The sequence below is a fragment of the Conger conger genome, chromosome 1 (genome assembly GCF_963514075.1).
Source record: "Conger conger chromosome 1, fConCon1.1, whole genome shotgun sequence".
In the NCBI taxonomy this organism is placed as follows: Eukaryota; Metazoa; Chordata; class Actinopteri; order Anguilliformes; family Congridae; genus Conger; species Conger conger.
In genome coordinates, this window is record NC_083760.1 from 45,815,979 (window position 1) to 45,834,570 (window position 18,592).

The 18,592-nt window shown below is 40.0% G+C and overlaps 1 protein-coding gene and 1 pseudogene across 9 annotated transcripts in view; both read left to right on the top strand.

Annotated features, from left to right (window-relative positions):
* The window catches only part of evla (Enah/Vasp-like a), a 79,807-nt gene that overhangs the window by 25,182 nt on the left and 36,033 nt on the right, over positions 1 to 18,592 (top strand). Inside the window, exon 1 of one of the 9 annotated variants that reach the window (XM_061239449.1) lies at positions 11,476 to 11,595. The exons of 6 other annotated variants lie outside the window; for them this stretch is intronic. In XM_061239449.1, the coding sequence (XP_061095433.1) occupies positions 11,582 to 11,595 (14 nt within the window). In that variant the 5' untranslated portion in view covers positions 11,476 to 11,581. Of the gene's footprint in view, positions 1 to 11,475; positions 11,596 to 11,842; positions 11,909 to 11,928; positions 16,595 to 18,592 lie in introns of those variants that run through there. 2 more of the 9 variants (XM_061239466.1, XM_061239439.1) reach the window with 2 other exon arrangements.
* LOC133130912 (putative nuclease HARBI1) lies at positions 4,020 to 5,080 on the top strand (annotated as a pseudogene).

Genomic DNA, 18,592 nt, shown 5'->3' on the forward strand with positions numbered 1-18,592 from the left:
TGAGGTACAATGTTTTATTATAAATACACTGTTTCCTTTTTGTGTGTTAGTCTATGTTACTCTTCATCACCTTGTTCACAATACAAGTAATTTCAATCTTGTAATGAGACTTACATTTTTACTTACACCTTTGGCAAAATCTTGAAGTTAATAAAACTGCCTCACCACATTGGCAATCTTTTTGTCTGACTTAGCCAATAAAAGTAACAGATATGAGACTACTTGTTTATGGCTCAAATGATATGACATGAACCAATTGTTATTTTTTACAGTTTTGTATTTCAACTATACTTTAAAAAAGATTTATGTGTATTTAAAATGATATACAGTGCTGTACATAAGTATTTGGACAATTGTATAATTTCTGTTATTTGGCTCTGTACAACACATTAGATTTGAAATGAAACAATGTGTATATACATCCATATTTGGTGATCAGTGTAGGAATTGCATGCCTTCTTATACATAGTTGCCCGGCATAGACAGGCAGCGACACACTGAGGCTGTATGTACATCCGACATCATAGCATCCCTGGACTTGGCGCCACCTTTTGCCGAAATCGTCAGAGAGAGAGAAGGGGCAATCCAGCTACTGCAATGTGAGCAAATTGGTTTGCAATAACATCACACATAAAATAAAATGTATAAAAAAACAAATAGGTAAATGTATGTTTATTACTTTTTATTTGCTGTATTATTCTGTTACCATTTGTAATGACCAGATTGGAAATGTATATTCTAAAGAAAGAAATGTATGTTCCTGTTGAATTTATTATGTACTTACCTGTCATATTTTTAGAGGAGTACACAGCCCCAGCAGTATATTCTTCACTATTTTTCTGACATCCAAATATTAAAGCTGAACTCTAAATTAAAGGTTGCACAAACTGCAATGTAATTGCACAGACTGCAATGAAATTCATATTTTAAATGTGCGGCTGTGATAGATGATGCTGATATGCGATTTTGAGGTAACATTCCCTTCTGTGTATCTGGAGGATCCAGAACAGAACCCAATGTAAAATGCCTAAAAAAATCAGATACAGTCCATGCGGTTACAGTGGCTTTTTGCATTTTATTTATTAAAAGCACTGATGTTTGTAGATTGTAGAAATAATTTAGCATGATTGCAATATGCATGTGGACTAGTGAAATATGTAAGATTGCACCATCTTGTACAGTGACAGCTGTCGCCAATGGGTGTTATTTATTAAAGAAGAAACAGTATATTGGCTTGTTTCAGAATGTAGTGGACGGAAGAATTGCTTTATTACATTACCTATGATTTTAATGATTAGACTAGCCTGTGAAAGCTCTTAAAAAAGCAGTAATCATTGTACCTTGGGCTATGACTGACCAGGAGTAGCACAGCAATCTGCTCCTCTCCTCCTGCACAGTAAAACTATATTAATGATGAAACCATAGACATGCATATATAACTCGGAAGGCGAAAAGCATAGGGAACATATGTTTGACAGCAACGTCCTCTGTAATTTTGCACCAATCAAATTTCTGCCTGCACAGCAGACTATGGTGACAGTGGAATTTTGATGCGAGCTGGATGCGAGGTGGAGACCTAAATAAACGTACTATACATTTTAGTAATTTTAGTAATTTGACAGAATAGTTAATAACTGAATCAAATCAATATTTTTGCATCACTTTTCTGAGGTAGCCAACGCTGTCCTGCAGTTCTATAAGACAATCAGCAGGGAGGTTATTCCAAGCATATTGGAGAACTAGCCACAGTTCTTCTGCAGACTTTGGTTGGCTCCTTGCTTCTGATCTCAGACTGCCTTGATCAAGTTTTTATGTAAAAAAGTAGTCAATTGCTTACAGTATGTTATGCAGTTGGCATATGTTATGTTACTTTTTTTTAAATGAAATACAAAAATGTCTCTGTAAAATTAATTCTTTTGGAAAATGAATATGTGGAAATCTCGAATGTGTTCTTTTATACTAACACACACAAAAAATAAACATATATATGATAAAGTCTAGGGTGCCTAAGACTTCTGCACAGTACTGTGTCATAATTTCAGTGAAATTATAAATGTAAGTTTAGACGGTTTAGACAACGATAGAGCGTGGCTTGCTAGCTAATTTAGGGTTGCTGATCATGTTTACAAAGTGACAGTAGGTTATTAAAATGGTACAATATGTACAACAAGATGTAGCAAGTTACCCAGCTAGCTGATAACTAACTCAGTCAAGAAAAGGTTTAGATTTTTTATACTCAGCCCTAGCTGTAGATAACTGATACTTTATGTGAATTGTATCTTATCCAACCTGTGTTCCGTAGTTGTTCGAATTACCTTTGTTTTGCACTTTTTGTTTGTCGCTTTGAATAAAAGTGACAGCTAAATAAATGTAATGTCCGGATGCGAGTCTTATTGACACCGTCAGAAAAGATCTGGGACCTGGATTCCTCTGATCTTTTACAGAAGGCTGACTAATGTGTACTTCACTGTGTGTATCCCATCCAAGCAGCCCCGGTACCACGCCATGCCCTGATGCCCCTAGCTAACCAATAAGAGTTTGTGTTTCGTATTTCCCTGAGCTCTGGCCAGCTGGGGCCGGTTTTTCAAAAGTTTCAATCTGGATCAAACTGATCCAGATTTGGAAATCTCTTTTTCTGCTATCCAGGATCACGTAATCCATCTTATTTTTATGCTGGTTTTTCAAAGCAATGTGGGATTGGATTACTCTGATCCGGATTGAAATTTTTCAGGATTACCAAATCTGGATTACCTGTGGTCTAAATGGGACTATCACAATGTAGCTATGTAAAGAACAACAGGTAGAATGGTGTGGGGTCACGCCAATATGCTTTATTTGAACAGAAAATAGGACTGAACGGAACAGCAAACAAATAATATAAACATCCCCCTCCATTGTCCATTTCTTGGAAACAGGCAGTCCGCTCATCTGAGACCTACAACAAATAAATACATACTTTTTCTCACAAATACATTATGGATGTTTCGAACAGATTTCAAACAAAGATTTATTGAATTGAACTGGATAAAAAAGGCTTAAATGTCCAATACTTAACAAAATAAATTACTTCTTAGTTCTTCTTATGAGTAGTTCTTCTTATGAGTTCTTCTTCTTCATCATCATCATCTGCTTCGTCTGCTGTGGAGAGACCAGCTTGTCCAAGCTTGGCCTTTAGGAGGCGGATCTCAAGTCTGGCCTTGGTTTACTGCAGTCGGGCAAGAATAAGCTGTTCCTCAGCTAGATGGATCTGTACTTCTGCCCTTTCAGTCTCTTTTTGCAGAAGTACCTTATAGGCATCATCTTTCTTTGGGTGCTTTGAGCCTCTCACTGGGGGTCCCGTGTGAACTAGGCTTTCTGGCTCCACCAGTGATTGACCTTCTCCCTCGATTACAGGGCTGAGATTAAGAATAAATGTTTCTGAAGAAGGCTCACTTTCTGCTGTCATCACAGGCTCAGCATCCTCTGCAAAATCTTGGATCCCATGCAGAGCTTCCGACTTTTCACCTCCAATAATATCAAGGACTATGTCTGTGTATTCACCCCTCTTATATGGGTTGTTGCCTGTTTGGCTGTTCTTGGCTTCAGCGTGGTCTTTTGTTGCCCTGGCCTTAAGATTCTTCCACCGAAATCTTAGTTGCTCTGTTGTCCTCTTCTGGCCAAAACCCATAGCATTCACATGTTGTGTGATTTCAGTCCAAATTTCCTTCTTCATTTTACTGCTCACTTCACCACCCTTGGTAGAACTAAAAGATCCTACCAATGACCTATAATGGCACCTAACACCCTCCAGTAGGGCGTGGGTTTCAGCAGCAGAGAAATTCACGCTTTTTGAGTCCATGGTTCCACCGCTTTGATGTAGCAAGCATCATTTTATAGGCCTTGGGTATGATTCCATTAATTGAACACAAGCCAAAGCAATTAAGCTAACAGGTGTGTTTGGGAAGACCAATTTACACAGCCATATGTATATTCAGCCTTTCTCAGAGGACTCAGAGAGAAGGTCACAGAGAGGCAGTGACATGGCAGGTGTTGTCCATCGCCACCACAGGAGAAGATACCGTCAAAGGGTGTATGTTGAGTGTATAGATCCACTGCAGAAATATAACAATGAGGAGCTGTATGCTCGGTTTCGCTTCGGAAGAGCTGATATTCAGTATATTGTGGACCTTCTCAGGCCCAATCTCCAACGCAGAACCCAAAGGAGTCATGGTCTGTCTGTGGAGGACAGGTCCTCATTGCACTTCGCTTCTATGCGTGTGGGACTTTCTACCAAGTTGTGGGTGACTACATGGGTGTGGAAAAATCAACTGTTTGTGATGTTCTGAAAAGTGTGTCAACTGCATTGGCCAGCCTGATTAATGAATTTGTTTCATTTCCGAAGGATGACCAGATCATCCAGGCCAAGCAGAATTTTTTTCTTTTGGGGAATATGCCCAATACTATTGGAGCAATCGACTGCACCCATGTGCACATACAGGCACCTCATGAGAATGAGTGGGAGTTTGTAAACCGAAAGGGGAGACACAGCATCAACGTTCAACTTGTGGGCAACGCTGAGCTCCTCATCACAAACTGCGTTGTGAAGTGTTCTGAAGAGGCACTTTGCATGCCTTAACTACTTGAGAGTGGAACCACAGAAAGCATGCAACATAATACTTGCTTGCATTGTCCTACACAACATCGCGACCAGGCGCAAAGTCCCTCTCTGTGATGACGTCCCTGATGCACCTGAGCCCATTGGAGACACTGACCAACCTCCGGCATTCTGTCAGAATGAGGGCCCGACTGGACGACCAATAAGAGATGCAATTGTTAGACACTATTTTTGATAAGTCCATGACTGATGATTGTGTCAGTGTGATTAATGTTTTATGAACAAAGACAGAATTTATTATTTGAGTTCAATATTGACAGCTGTTTGGGGAATTATTTTATGGGGCCGAAATATTTATAATTTATAATTTGCTGTACTGAAAGGTTGCTAGCCTACATAGCCTACCTACTTTATGTACTTCCTGTTGAACAATTCAAGTGAAATTGATGAATAAATATAAATACTGTAAAATGCATGATATAAATGTTGTATTATTTAACTAACCAATTTTAGTTACCTAGTTTCATTACTGATATCCACTATGAATCCACCCTCCTGCTGGGATCAGTTTAATCCTGATTTTTGGGATCAAAATCCTACCAAAAAGTTTTGAAAAACCCAAACTCAAGGTTTGATCCAGATCAACAACAAGATTGGATTACTTGATCCAATCCAATTTCTGAATCCTTTTTTTCTTTTGAAAAACCCATTTTCAGGATTTGATCCAATCCAATAGCCGTAATCCGATCAGATTACTTTTGAAAAACCGGCCCCTGGAGTTAATGTTTTCTAATACCCCAAACTCTGGCTAACCAATAGGAGTTTAGGTTTTGATCTCAGGTTAACCAGTTTGTAGTAGTTTGTTTTTTGTAATTCCCTGATCTCAGGTTACAATTTGTAGTTGTGTTTTGTGATTCCACAAGCACTGAGCCCTATATTCCTGTGCTAGCCTCGGCATCCAACATTCCAGTGGAAATTAAACCAATTTTATATTCTCTGTTTTCCAGCAAATTCATATGTGCTTAATTCTGCAAAGGGGTAATTGAGCTGGAATATATGAGTGTAATTACATATTGCTCACCATATTGATACCTCCAGCAGGCTACTCAAAGGCATCAACACTGAATATACATACTGTGACATCACCACAATGTGACATCATCATTTTAAGTCATGCGTCAATGTGGTAGATCCCCCCAGGTTTTATATGGTTTGTGAAACTGATATTGAAGTGGCTCAGCATAAGCCCTCTAAAAATTATCTCATTGGAAATGCTTCACTATCCACTTATTAGTTCTAGTGAAGAGTCATCATCACTCTACATAATGCTGTTCTACACACTTGCTGCATGGAATTGCAAGTAGACAGTAACAGTAACCTATTTCTCATTGACTCAAAAACCAGACTAGTCTCTCTCATGGCTTCTGTGGGTGTGAATTGATTTGACTCCCTTGCTAGAAAAGCTCATGTAGAATTGATTACTTCCTGTCAAGGAGGATCCAACCTTTTTTTACACCCTCTTCAACTTGCCCTGTAGTGTAGTGGTTAAGATATGTGACTAGGACCTGCAAGGTTGGTGATTCAATCCCCAGTCTAGAGAGACTGAGACTTTATCAGTGACCGTGTATGTGAGCTGTATGATGTTTGTATTAGGTGTTCGTTCGGTCCCTGCTCATGCAAACCATGAAAGCTGTGTTTTCTCTGTAGAGAAGGGAGACAGTGTGATTAAAATATATATATATATATGTATGTATATAATTATCCAAGTGCCTATAACATGCCTCAATTCATTCACCGTGAGCAAAACAACACGGCAAAACTTTAGAAATATAAAATTATGTTTATTCCAGCATTTCCCCCACATAGAGGCTAGAATGGTATATGCTGTTCTGTGAGGCAAATGGGTCAATTGTTTCAGAATACATTTGTTGAAACTAAGTAAAACTGTTGCCTGTTTTGTCATGCTAAACATATTTTCCCATACACTACTAGCAATAGCCTATAACATGGATAGTTTGCCATATTATTCTTGAATGTGGTGGTGCTCATTTAAGTTTACTAGCTAACGTCTTCAATGTTATTCGTTTAAGGGAGCGTTGTGGAAGTCTCTCATGTTAGTGTTCGCTACCCTAACTGTTCAATACCGAGTTGATGGTATAGCACACACAAACGAGGTGCTAGCAAGAACATCTGCTGTATCAGCTGTAGTAACATTCCAAGAATCAGCTGTGAGTTGAACCGTATTTGTATCCTGAAACCTGTGCACTGCTGCTGGAAGAAAATCCCAGGGAAGCACCGTATTCTGCGGTATCCTTTATTTATTAGAAAATAGTTTTTCATTGTTCTATTAACCCTATATAGTTTATTAATCCTCCAAGGTTAAGACTGTTCTTGACTATATACAAAAACGTTTATTTTAATATTGCCATTGCTTTGTCTTTCCTTTGTAATTATAAAGGCTGGAGGTGAGTACTGGTGTGTGTCTGTGTGCTTGTGTGTGTGCGTGCCTGCTTGTTTGTGGTGCCCCACCCAGGTAAATGGCTTTTTTTACAATTACTATTAAGTTTGGCAATAATTCTGGAGTCCACTGTACATACACATGCACCCATACATACACACAGACTCACACGCACGCACACACATACACACACAAACACACACACACACACACACACACAATGGTCTGAAATGTGATTACTCCAGGCCAAGGTCAGAGCCGTGCAGCTGTTACAGAAAGCACTCAGCTAATGGAGGGCTGACTGAAGGGTGAACCTCTCACAATGAAGTGAGGAAGGAGCATCACCAGGAGGGAGGATGACTGAAGCTCCTCATGGCAGGACTGAATTGCCCCTTCTCACTGTCTGACATGTTTCCTCCTTTCTCCCCAATTGTCATGTTGATTGGTTTCACTGTAAAAACCAGTGTCTCAGTGGGGACACTGTCCTTTCTGCCTGTAATGTGGGTTTAGCACTTTTCTCGACTGCACTGGCTGCTATGTTCCACAGGCCTCACAACGCTCCCTGTTCGCGTAGGCATCACCATTAAGACTTGATTATTGCTCTGGGAATTAATTAAGATGTTTAGTTGCAATAAGGCAGCTTTGACACTCTTTCCCTCATGGTACAATCTCTGCGTGGGTTGCAGATTTGTCAGCCCCTGCTCTGCTTACAGGCTGACAGGGTGACTCAAGAGGGCACTGAACTCATTCTGAGACTGAATGCTCAGGACAGCTCTGTCCACGTTTACTCTGCACACTTGCTCTAGTTTTATTCTCTTATTAATTTCTGCTGACTCAGCAGCACAACTCTATGGGTAAAGAGTTCTGGAGATCTCAGGCTCTAGGGAAGGGGTCTACAGCCCTAAACTGGAGGGTCTGCTGGTTATTGGTTTCACTGTACAGTTGCCAGCTGAGTCAGGCCTAAGACACCAGTTGAGTTAAACAAAAACTGTAGGCCAGAATCCTTGCTGTAGATTGAAAAAGCTCTGTGATAGCTTGTCTGAGCAGCTACCACCTGTTTCAAAAAATAGCTTGAGTTGGGCAAGCTGGGAGTTGCTTTGAACTGGTCAACCAGCTAAGCCATGTCAATATGGGAGCTGGTGTGAACTGGTCAACCAGCTACCAGCCGTTTCAAAACCTAACTTGAATGGTTTCTGCAGGGAATACAGTCAAATATCTCTTTGTGCCTTGTGTACAGACAAAAATCTGTTACACAACCTAGCCAGACAGGAAGACAGCCCAACCAGACAGGAACCCAACCCAACCAGACAGGAATAATATTAACAGTGGATTATATGGGTCCTGCTCACACCATCCGTTCACCCTCCCCATTAGTAGGAATCTGCACTCCTTTTGCTGGGAGACTGGGGAAATACAAGCACTTTGTGTCATGAGACTAGATTGAGCCATCATACATTCATTTTACTCCAAAGCCTTTTTACTCCAGCCTTTTAACATGGCTGTTAATTTATTGAATTTGTGGACATAGGTATCTCATTCCTCATAGTTAGCAAATGCCAGGTAACACTATTGTTGTCTTGAATCACAGGTAAACTACATATTTTTATATACAGCTTGTCAAACCACCCGAATAAAGGATTTCATATGCTTTGTTGATAATAGCCACATCAAAAAAGGAGACCAAATGTCTTACCGTAGTGTTTTGTAACATTCTATTTATTTATTTATGACGTTGACATTAAGGGCTCGTTCATTTTTAAAAAGTGGCCATTGTAGCGTATGAAGAGGACTGACAGAGTCAGTGTGAGCTGGGTGTGAGCAATGGTTGGGTGTGGCCCAAGTGCTTTGAGCAATTGTAGATGACTAGACAGCAGTGAGATATTTTAACATGGAACTTGTTTGGTCGCTGTAATGCTTTTTGTCTAATTATTCAGGGAAATTACATCTGGAGAAGATTAGGATTTTTGTGTTTTGTGCTAAATATATATATTTATTATCCATCCATCCATCCATCCATCCATTATCTGAACCCGCTTATCCTGATCAGGGTCGCAGGGGGGCTGGAGCCTATCCCAGCATACATTGGGCGAAAGGCAGGAATACACCCTGGACAGGTCGCCAGTCTATCTCAGGGCACACACACCATTCACTCACACACTCATACCTACGGGCAATTTAGACTCTCCAATCAGCCTAACGTGCATGTCTTTGGACTGTGGGAGGAAACCGGAGTACCCGGAGGAAACCCACGCAGACACGGGGAGAACATGCAAACTCCGCACAGAGAGGCCCCGGCCGACGGGGATTCGAACCCAGGACCTCCTTGCTGTGAGGCGGCAGTGCTACCCACTGCACCATCCGTGCCGCCCTATATTTATTATATATAAATTATTTTTTTCTAATAGTTTTATTATGATAAGAGGTAGAATGTGTTTGTAAATTATACTGCTGTATTTCAGCTTATTTTTTTAAGCAATCTGCATCATCTTATTCAAATGAAATGATTGTTGATGGGAGCTAAGTAGGGGAGACCGGGGTGCAAACTAACACGGGGCATGTTGAAGCATGAGGATTTTGCATAGTTGCATTTGTGCAAGAATGACGGGTTTGTTTTCACTTATGTATTATCGCAACCCACTTGTGTTTGGTTGTTCACCGGTCTCCCCTACAAGCACCGGTCTGCTTACTGCCAATGGTTGCATCAGTAATTTGGCTTACTTTTGTAATTCCTGCATGTTGCAGTGTAACTAAGTTTCATTAAAGTCTTCACTGCAGCACTATCAGAGAGAGTCATCTCGTCAAAAAGACCTGGACTGTCAGATATACAGATGTGGGTTATTAATCACCCATCCATTCTTACTGCCTCAGTAATTTATAGAAATGAAACTTGAGAGCAGGTGGCTCAGATGCAGTCATCTATACGCTGAGGCAGAGGATGCAGATTAAGTTCTACAGTGAGTTCTACATACTGAGGTTGAGTTGTACACATCAAGGAAGAATTTTACACACTGAGGAAAAGTTCTACACACTGAGGTACATTAGCACAAAGTTAATAGTGTTATTTCATTTTGTGGAGGGAAAGCATGTGAGGGACACTAGTAGCGGTAGCTAGTTACTGTTAGTTAGATATGTTTATTTACTGCCACCAAATAAATTATATAAAAATAGATTTATATAATCAAGTTGGGTCCAGTGGTCCAAACAGTGGGTCCAAAAAATATACAATAATGTACAGTTATCTTTGCTAACACATAATATTATCAATTAAAATTAAGTATAGACAGAGAATATTTTCCCAGAGAATATTAAAAAGACCTGTAGGACCCGGCCAAAACAGGCACTGTCAGTCAAGAGGAAACTCCAAAGTGCCATGTGACTAGCGTAGCCTAATTGCAAGAGCTCACTCATAAATTTTCACAAGCATGTTCATTTTGGCCAGTGCAAATAGGCCTACAGAAATAGAAAATCTAACTGAAATATAAATCTTAACTGTGGAAATGTTTTGGGGTCCCGGTCAATTATGAAGACGGAAAAAGGGGCTGTGGACCAAAAAAATGCAATTTGCAGACTGTGTAACAGTTTTGTTGCGTACAGTGATGGCAAATTTTGGAACTGGGAGATGCGAGATGGTTTTCAATGAGTTAGTTCAGGCTATGTATAGCCAAGTTTATGATTTATTTTAATGAAAGCCGATATGTCCAATATTTATGATTTTATTTTGCTACTAGAACACGACTGAGCAAATACAGGCTATTGGGAGTGCAAGTGAGCCTGGGACAAGCAGGAGAGAGGAGGGCAACACAGTGCAAAAGGAACTGGGAGAGCCTCTCCGCCAAAAAATAAAACTGCTCTGAAGGCCCTCCTTGGCAGTGCTTTCGGTGAACATATACAAGTAGACCACAATGCAATCAACAAAGAAGTCAATTGGTACAGGGAAAGTGCTGCTCTCCCTCTAGACAAAAGTCTGCTACAATGGTGAAGAGACAATGGCGGAAAGTTCCCACTGCTTGTCCCATTCACAAAAGCTTGTCTATCTATTCCAGCCACTTCAGTTCCATTGTCCATTATTGCATACTTGGACTGCTATTGTTATCTGTTTTATGACTCCTACCCGGCCTTTTGGACTCTGTCTCTCTGGATTGGGATTTCGGTACCTTTGCTCTGCTTGGACTGACCTCCCGGTTTTTTAGCTTTTCCTGTTTTGATTACGCTCTGTCTGCCCCTTCATCTGCCTTTATTAAACCTGCCGTTTTTCTCATAACCCCTGAGTCTGCACTTGGTTCCTCCGGCCCCGCACACCTGACAAAATATCTACAGTTCAGAAGCTATTCTAATCGGTAAACCATGAGATGAAAACAGCTGCTCTAAAATCATGAGTTTAGAAACCAGAGTTGTTTCCTGTTCTTCTTTCAACTTCCTGTTAGCTTTCTCTCCATCTAGTTTCTATGAGAGAATGCCCTTCCATATGACCACCACTGTGCTCAGTACCACTCCTTCATTCAGTGACATAATCCAGTGCCTCCAGTCAAATGGCACCCAGACGGTAAGGCAGACTTTCCTTTGCTTCAGAAAACATTTAGCTATGCAGGTTTACAGGAAGGAGTTTGGGGTAGTCCCTTTGATAAATTTAATCATGGCACAATTCTGTTCAGTCATTGCTCCACTAATCAAATATTCTTATTAGAGGAAATGTCCGCAGCTGTATATCTTAGTGTCACAGTATTGTGCTTTTAGATGCAACTTGAATGTCTAACATGCAATATTTATTACAGTGTACTGTGTGATTACAGACTTCAGAAACAAATGCAAATTTCCTTCAACCCAGAACTGTAAACAAGACTTACAAGCTCTGGCAGGTGTGAAACCAAGCTCTATACTAAACCGCTGTGGTCCACTGTTTAAGCACTGCAGAGGAAAGGTATTTAGCATTAATACAAACAGCTGTACTCATAACAGCAGTTGAAAAGTGGTTGTTTATTTTCTGAGAAACCAGTCTCCTGGAAATACAGTGTGAATTTAGACAGTTTAAGCAAAAGGGGTTCCACTGTAGGTACAGTGAGATCGTAATAATAATATGAGGCCATCGGCTCTATTTATGCCCTTTTATCCAGTTATGACCAAGGTATGAAACACAGCATGAGAAATGTCCCTGTGTCATTTAAACCCAGCAGCCTAATTGCAAATAGCTAATTTTCATGAAGTTCGTTTTTGTATGCACTGTTGCCAGATGCATTTTTGCAGTTCCTGTTCTCTGTCTCACAATCAGGGCTTCAGTCACTGTGCTGCAACATGGTGTTAATTTCAGTGTACAATGCCAGTTTATTGCATTGTTCATTATCACAGGCTAGTTTGTCATAACAGACCCTCTGGCCTGAATATACTTCTTCTGCGGATTTGCTTTCCCTTACAACAGAATACATTTACAAAATCACATTACATTACATTACAAATCACATTCTCAGGACTGGTCTACCACCCCAGTTTTTGTTTATGTTCATACAGATGCAAAATGTACTGTGTGAAAGTACTTTTTGGTACTTTTCTCTACTGTACTACTACTACTAATGTACATAAACAGAAGCAATGTAATTTAAATCTCTGTTGTAAAATCATTTATTTTTTTAACACAATATAGAGTATATTTGCTGCCCTGTGTAAATATACCATGTGAACACTGGCAGGCATATTTAATTAAAAGCATCTGCTCTAAATGCGGAGAGGACGAACCAGGTACTGGTGTGGGGAGGTTCACACCAAACCAGGCCTGTAGTTGGTGTGGAGCAGCATTAATAGTTTGAGGGGTGGAAAATTGCAAGGCACCATGGATTCCAGGTCTGTAGTCTTGTTGATGGTCAGTAATTACACAGAGATGGGGATGGAGATGGGGATGGGCTTTTTGGTTTCTGAGCTTCCCCTGTAATCATGCAGGCACAAGCTGCAGACCCCTGTGGACGTGATGCTTTGCACACCCACGGACCACTCTGGGAAAGTCCCAAAACCCAGCATGTACAAAAGTCACACAACATTTAGCCTCCCTCTTATTGTGGGCATGCTCTGTTACTGCATTCAAAGGCCTGCATAGTCACAAGGGAACTATCCTCTTGTTCTATCTCTTTGAGCATTCCTTAAACTAACCCTGTATATTGGAAGAAAACTGCCAGAAGCAATAGGTGAGTTGAGGAATAACACAAGCTATCACAGTGATTGTGGAGTGATTGGAGCTGAAAAGCATTCCCATAGCTCCCATAATAAAATATAATCTGAGGCTGATGCATCACCTTTCAAAATGAGACAGGCAAAATGTGATTTGAAAGGAAGATTGAGAAATGCGCACTTAAAAAACAAAAACAATACTTGTGCAAATTCATTTTCTGTCCCAGACATGGCACAGTTAGAGGGAGGAATGGTGAAGACCCTGCTGTAAAATCCACCTATGCCAGCTTGGTAATAAACTGGATATATGCTGGGTATCAGCTGGTCAAACAGCTAGTGATGGTAGCTTGTCTGAGCTGGTAGCTGGTCAACAAGCTACTAGCTGTCTTGAGCTGGTCAAAACATGTCCAGCTGGGAGCTGGTCTGAACTGGTCAACCAGCTAAACCATGTTGAGCTGGGAGTAGGTCTGAACTATTTTTGAACATATTTTGAGCTGTTTTTTTCAGCAGGGGAAGTAGTGTTCACTCTGACATGAAAGTGTCATATGAGTCTCAAAAGAAAAAATCTTTTCATCATCAAAAGTTAGTGACATGTGAAAATGCAAATGACTCAGTCACCTTGTCTTTTCATGTGACATTTTTTTTTCACATGTGAATATATGCATCATTGTAAATTATTGACATAACCCCAGTATATGTATCTGCATAAAATAATCAAACAGACAATCTACTTTCAAAACAAACTACTTTCAAAAACCTTAATATGGATAGATCACCATGTTTAAGATTCAGTGTGATAAAGGCAGCATGTTCAGAGAAAAATATTTCCAAGGTATAAAGCCATACAATAAATCTTAATGCTAACTATATTGTCTTATTGTATCATACACGGTATATTATGAAAAAGTCACGTGGATACATACGATAAGGCTAAACCGTATATGGCAGCTCTTCAAAGGCTCTTGGTTCTTGTGAAACCAACACACTGCCTATGAAGCCAGGGAGTGACACCAAAATTACCAACCACATCTATTGCAAGTGGAACACCACTTAGGCCAAAGACATGTGAACCAGACCCCAGTCTAGAAGACTATGAAATACATCAGCCAGTTTTAGACCATTCAACATGGTTAGATTTTTGAAGTATATCACTAATATAAAGGATCCGTTGAAAGAAAAATGGCAAATTATTTTCAATAACTTTCTTAAAAGAAAGGCACATTTGTCTGTTTACTTACAAGCATGACATTGTTTACACTCTGGACACATGATAACATAGTTTTTTCTTAAATCATCACTATACAATCTCATAATTATGTCGTACGAATATCCTTTATCTCTGTGTTTCAAATAAAATATGCAGTTTTGTCCGCACGTTATGCTAAGAGAGTCTTTGTTGTAAGTAAGTTCTGTTCCAGAAAAGTATTGCTGCTGGTAGAAAAATATTCAAAGTCAGGAGGGTTAACATTGGAATCAAAGAATTCACTGAGATACAGAGCTAACCAGTGCTTGCCTGACATGTGTCTAGGATGCTAGTTGACAATTAACATAGCAGGCAACTTTTTTGCCTCTGGTAATTCCAAAACACTATAAAATTATTTACTTCAAGTGATGTTGCTCATCATGGCCGTAATTTCCTCGGTGTTCATGATTAGTAGTAATCATACATTCTGTCTCTGCTTTACTTTGATTATATCATCAAAGCATGCATGTTCAATCAAATTTACAGTTCTGGGAAGGCTTGTTTGAATCTCATCTCCAGTCATTTGTTGCCTATCTTGACCAGGGAGAGGAGCTGACTACATCCTTCATTTGGCTCTTGACGATTTATGAACTGGGGCTGATCTTTTAGATGTCTCCCCATTGCCAGAACCAAACTATAGTATTCCAGGGCTTAAAGTTCTCAGGCATGGTGCTGGATTTCCACCATTTGGCCGTTTTTTCCACAAAATAATATTCTCACAATCTTTTATAAAAAATTTATAAAAGAGAAAAATGCATAACTTTGCTACTTTCCCCCTAAAATTATAGTATATACAGGAGGAATTCAATTCTGTGTAATATATCAATATGATAACATCCCTTCTTTTGTAACATGTAACACAAGGTCTTGAAATGTCATAACGCGGCCCCTTTGTTTTTGTTCTGGATGCGTCCTATCCAATCACGTTCATTCTTGCAACCATTTATTCTTAATTTACCAATGGTGTGCAAGTAAGGCAGTTTTTTCATCAAGTGAGTAGGGAGCTACTGTCAGTCCATCAGTCTTCTTGCTGTGCACAAAATTCAAAGTATCCGCTGAAACATGGAAGCGAAGTTCATTCAAACTGAGGAAGCCTAATTGAGAGGGGAGTGAAAAACGAATGGAGATGGGCTTGGGGATGGACAACCACTTAACACTTGGTGCAAAAAACTCCATGGAAATGTTTTCCTTAAATGCTGATGAGTCTATAAGCCTGAACATGGATAGAATTCTTCTTCTGTCTAGTTAGTTATTATAATGATGATCTTGGCAAAGTTATAACATCTATGCAGTGTTTCCCGTAGTGGTTTATAGTTAAGGTGGCCAGCCTTAACTAACAGTCCAGCCTTAACTAACGTTGGATTAAGAAATGAAAATCGGAAAGAATAAATCTGACGCATCTTGATTTTAACATCCACACCATTTATCAGCAGCCTCTCCTGAAAAAACATGTCTGCATGTATGTGCCCGAGCTGTTCAAATGTGTAGTGTTGCTGTTTCCTGTATATATGGACATATTCTTCAGTCCTTCATTGTCTCCGGTGGGGTTCGTTTTCTTGGTTTCATTTTCTCCACTATGGAAATCCACATACTGCTGAGAAATACGATAATGTCAGTGTCCTTTTCACAGCAAGGGTCCAGCGAGCCAAATGCATAATTGTTTCTAATTCTAAAAATGTGCTGACTTGGAGCAATGTAATCTTCTGCTGTTTAACTGTTTGCCATGTTAAAAAAGCTTTTTTTTGATGTCTCAGAAACAGAAGATCGTCAGATCTTCTTATGTTTTTCCTAATACGTTGTGATTCATGCTGCATATGTCATCAATGTAAATGGACTGCATTTATATAGCACTTTTATCCAAATCACTTTAAAATTAATGCCTCTCACCTACCCATTCACACACACTCACTCCCACACTGATGGCGACTGGCTGCCATGCAAGGGCAAAGGACCAACCAGCTTGTCAGGAGCAATTGCAGGTTGGGTGTCTTGCTGAGGGACACTTTGACAAACCCAGGGCCAGCAACCTTCCAACTGCCAGATGACCTCCTGAGCTAATGCCGCCCCCTATGTGAACAATGTTTGTCTGTAATGGGGTTTTCAGTGAAACACTGTGATTCAGGACTGTCATGGAGTCTTCATACAGGTATACTGCTCCCCCCTCCCTCACTCATTCTGATGTTTGCTTCTTTTGCTGCTGTACAGTATGTTTTTGAGGATTTAGCAGCCAGCACTAAAACATTCTTCCTGTACCTTGCAATAGGCTTTGTCCACATTGCATATGAAGGTTTATTTAACGTGATTGTATGCACAGTGTGGTCCACAATTATTGGCACCCCTGACTGGCAATGCACAAAAAATAAACAATATAAATATTGAGGAAAAATTCACATTTGAAGGGATTTTGGACCAATCCTCTATGCAGGTCCTAGCAAGAGCTTTCAAATTATTCGGTATATCAACTACCCTCTTCAGTTCAGCCCACAGGTTTTTGATAGGATTGAAGTCCGGTGCCTGAGATAGCCATTGCAGAACATAGCATCCGTATGATTGGAAACAGAGATACAAAAAAGGAGATGCACCTCATACCCACAGTGAAATATAGTGGTGGGTCAGTGATGTTTTGGCTGTTTTAATTCCAGAGGTGCAGGGGCACTGATATAATGACTTCCTCCAAGTACCAGGCAATTGTGCCTGACACTCCGGTTTCCTTTTCAGCAATGCTGAGACTGAGGCTGTAGGTGTCTCCAGCAAGACTAAAACAATTCCTTGAAATCCACACAGAAATGGTTCCGTGACAACAAAATCTATGTTCTGCAATGGCCATCTCAGGTGCCAGACCTCAATCCAATTAAAAACCTGTGGGCTGAACTGAAGACGGCAGTTGATATGTGCAAACAGAAGAATGTTAAGGATCTGCGTGGTCCAACATCCCTCCAAACGTGTTCCTTAACCTCCAGGAAAAGACATAATGTTTTTATCCTTAGCAGAGGTGGATGCACCAAGTACTAAAAAGTCATTTTGTCCTTTACAAGTGCAGGAGGACCCAGACAGCCCTTGTGTTTCATGACTAAATTTAGAGTGGCTTGTCCATTCATCAGAGAGGCAAGCTGTCGTATTTTGCCATGCTCTGGCTGTTTAATATGTCCGTGCTCTAGCCAGTTCATAATTGCAATGTGCTGCCCTGGGAATTCACTAGCAGAAACTCAAAAAACAGTGTTTTATGAGCCAATAGTGCACTTGTGTCCAAAAGAGAGGGCAGCTGTCAGAACTCTAATTGCAATTACCTCTCAACTGCATCAGACAAAGAGAGCAGAAGGCTACCAGTGTAGCCAGCACTGTTGAACAGGCAAGATAAGATAGCATAAGATCTGTTTCTTTATAGAAAGTGTAAGAATGCGGGTAGCTTTTTCAGCGAGTGGGCAGTTATAAAGAGTTTAGACAGTGAACAGATATTTTATATGTATATATTCGATTTTAGTCATTTTTTGTTTATTTTCTTCTTATGTTAGTCTGCTGGTGGATATTTGTTGAGAAAATCCAGGTAAATTGTTGTTAGCAGCTCACAGTTACAATGTCACACGGTTTTGTTTCAACTGGTAAACAGACCCGACAGGCTCTTGGTGGTAGTCCCTGTCAGGTACCCACGGTAGTGTGTTGTGCTTAGTAGCTTCATCCTGTTAGTCACAGGGAGGATGTTCTCCATCTGCCATCAAGCCTCTGACAAAAACTATGAACAGTGGATAGCTACTAATCAGTTTCAAACTACAGGTGTAGATACAATCTGACTCAGCTCACTTCACAACAGAGGCTTGGTAGAATTAACAAACAATTTCTCCTGATAATTTGAGGAAATCCAATATCATTTTTATTATTGTTTATAGGTTCAATTGATTTAAACCTATAAACTACAATGCATTTACACTGAATAATATGTAACTTATTACCCAAAGAACAAGGAGCGGTGGAACACACAGAATTTTTGAGTCATGTGCACATTTAATGAACGGGACAGTCCTGTCATCAATTGTTCTGAGGTACTCAGGTAAGAGTAATCTTACCAATTGTTCGTAATTGCACATGCTTTTTGTCCCATGTTATTCAGTGTAAAGAAATATACGTACATATTTATAAATTGATAAAT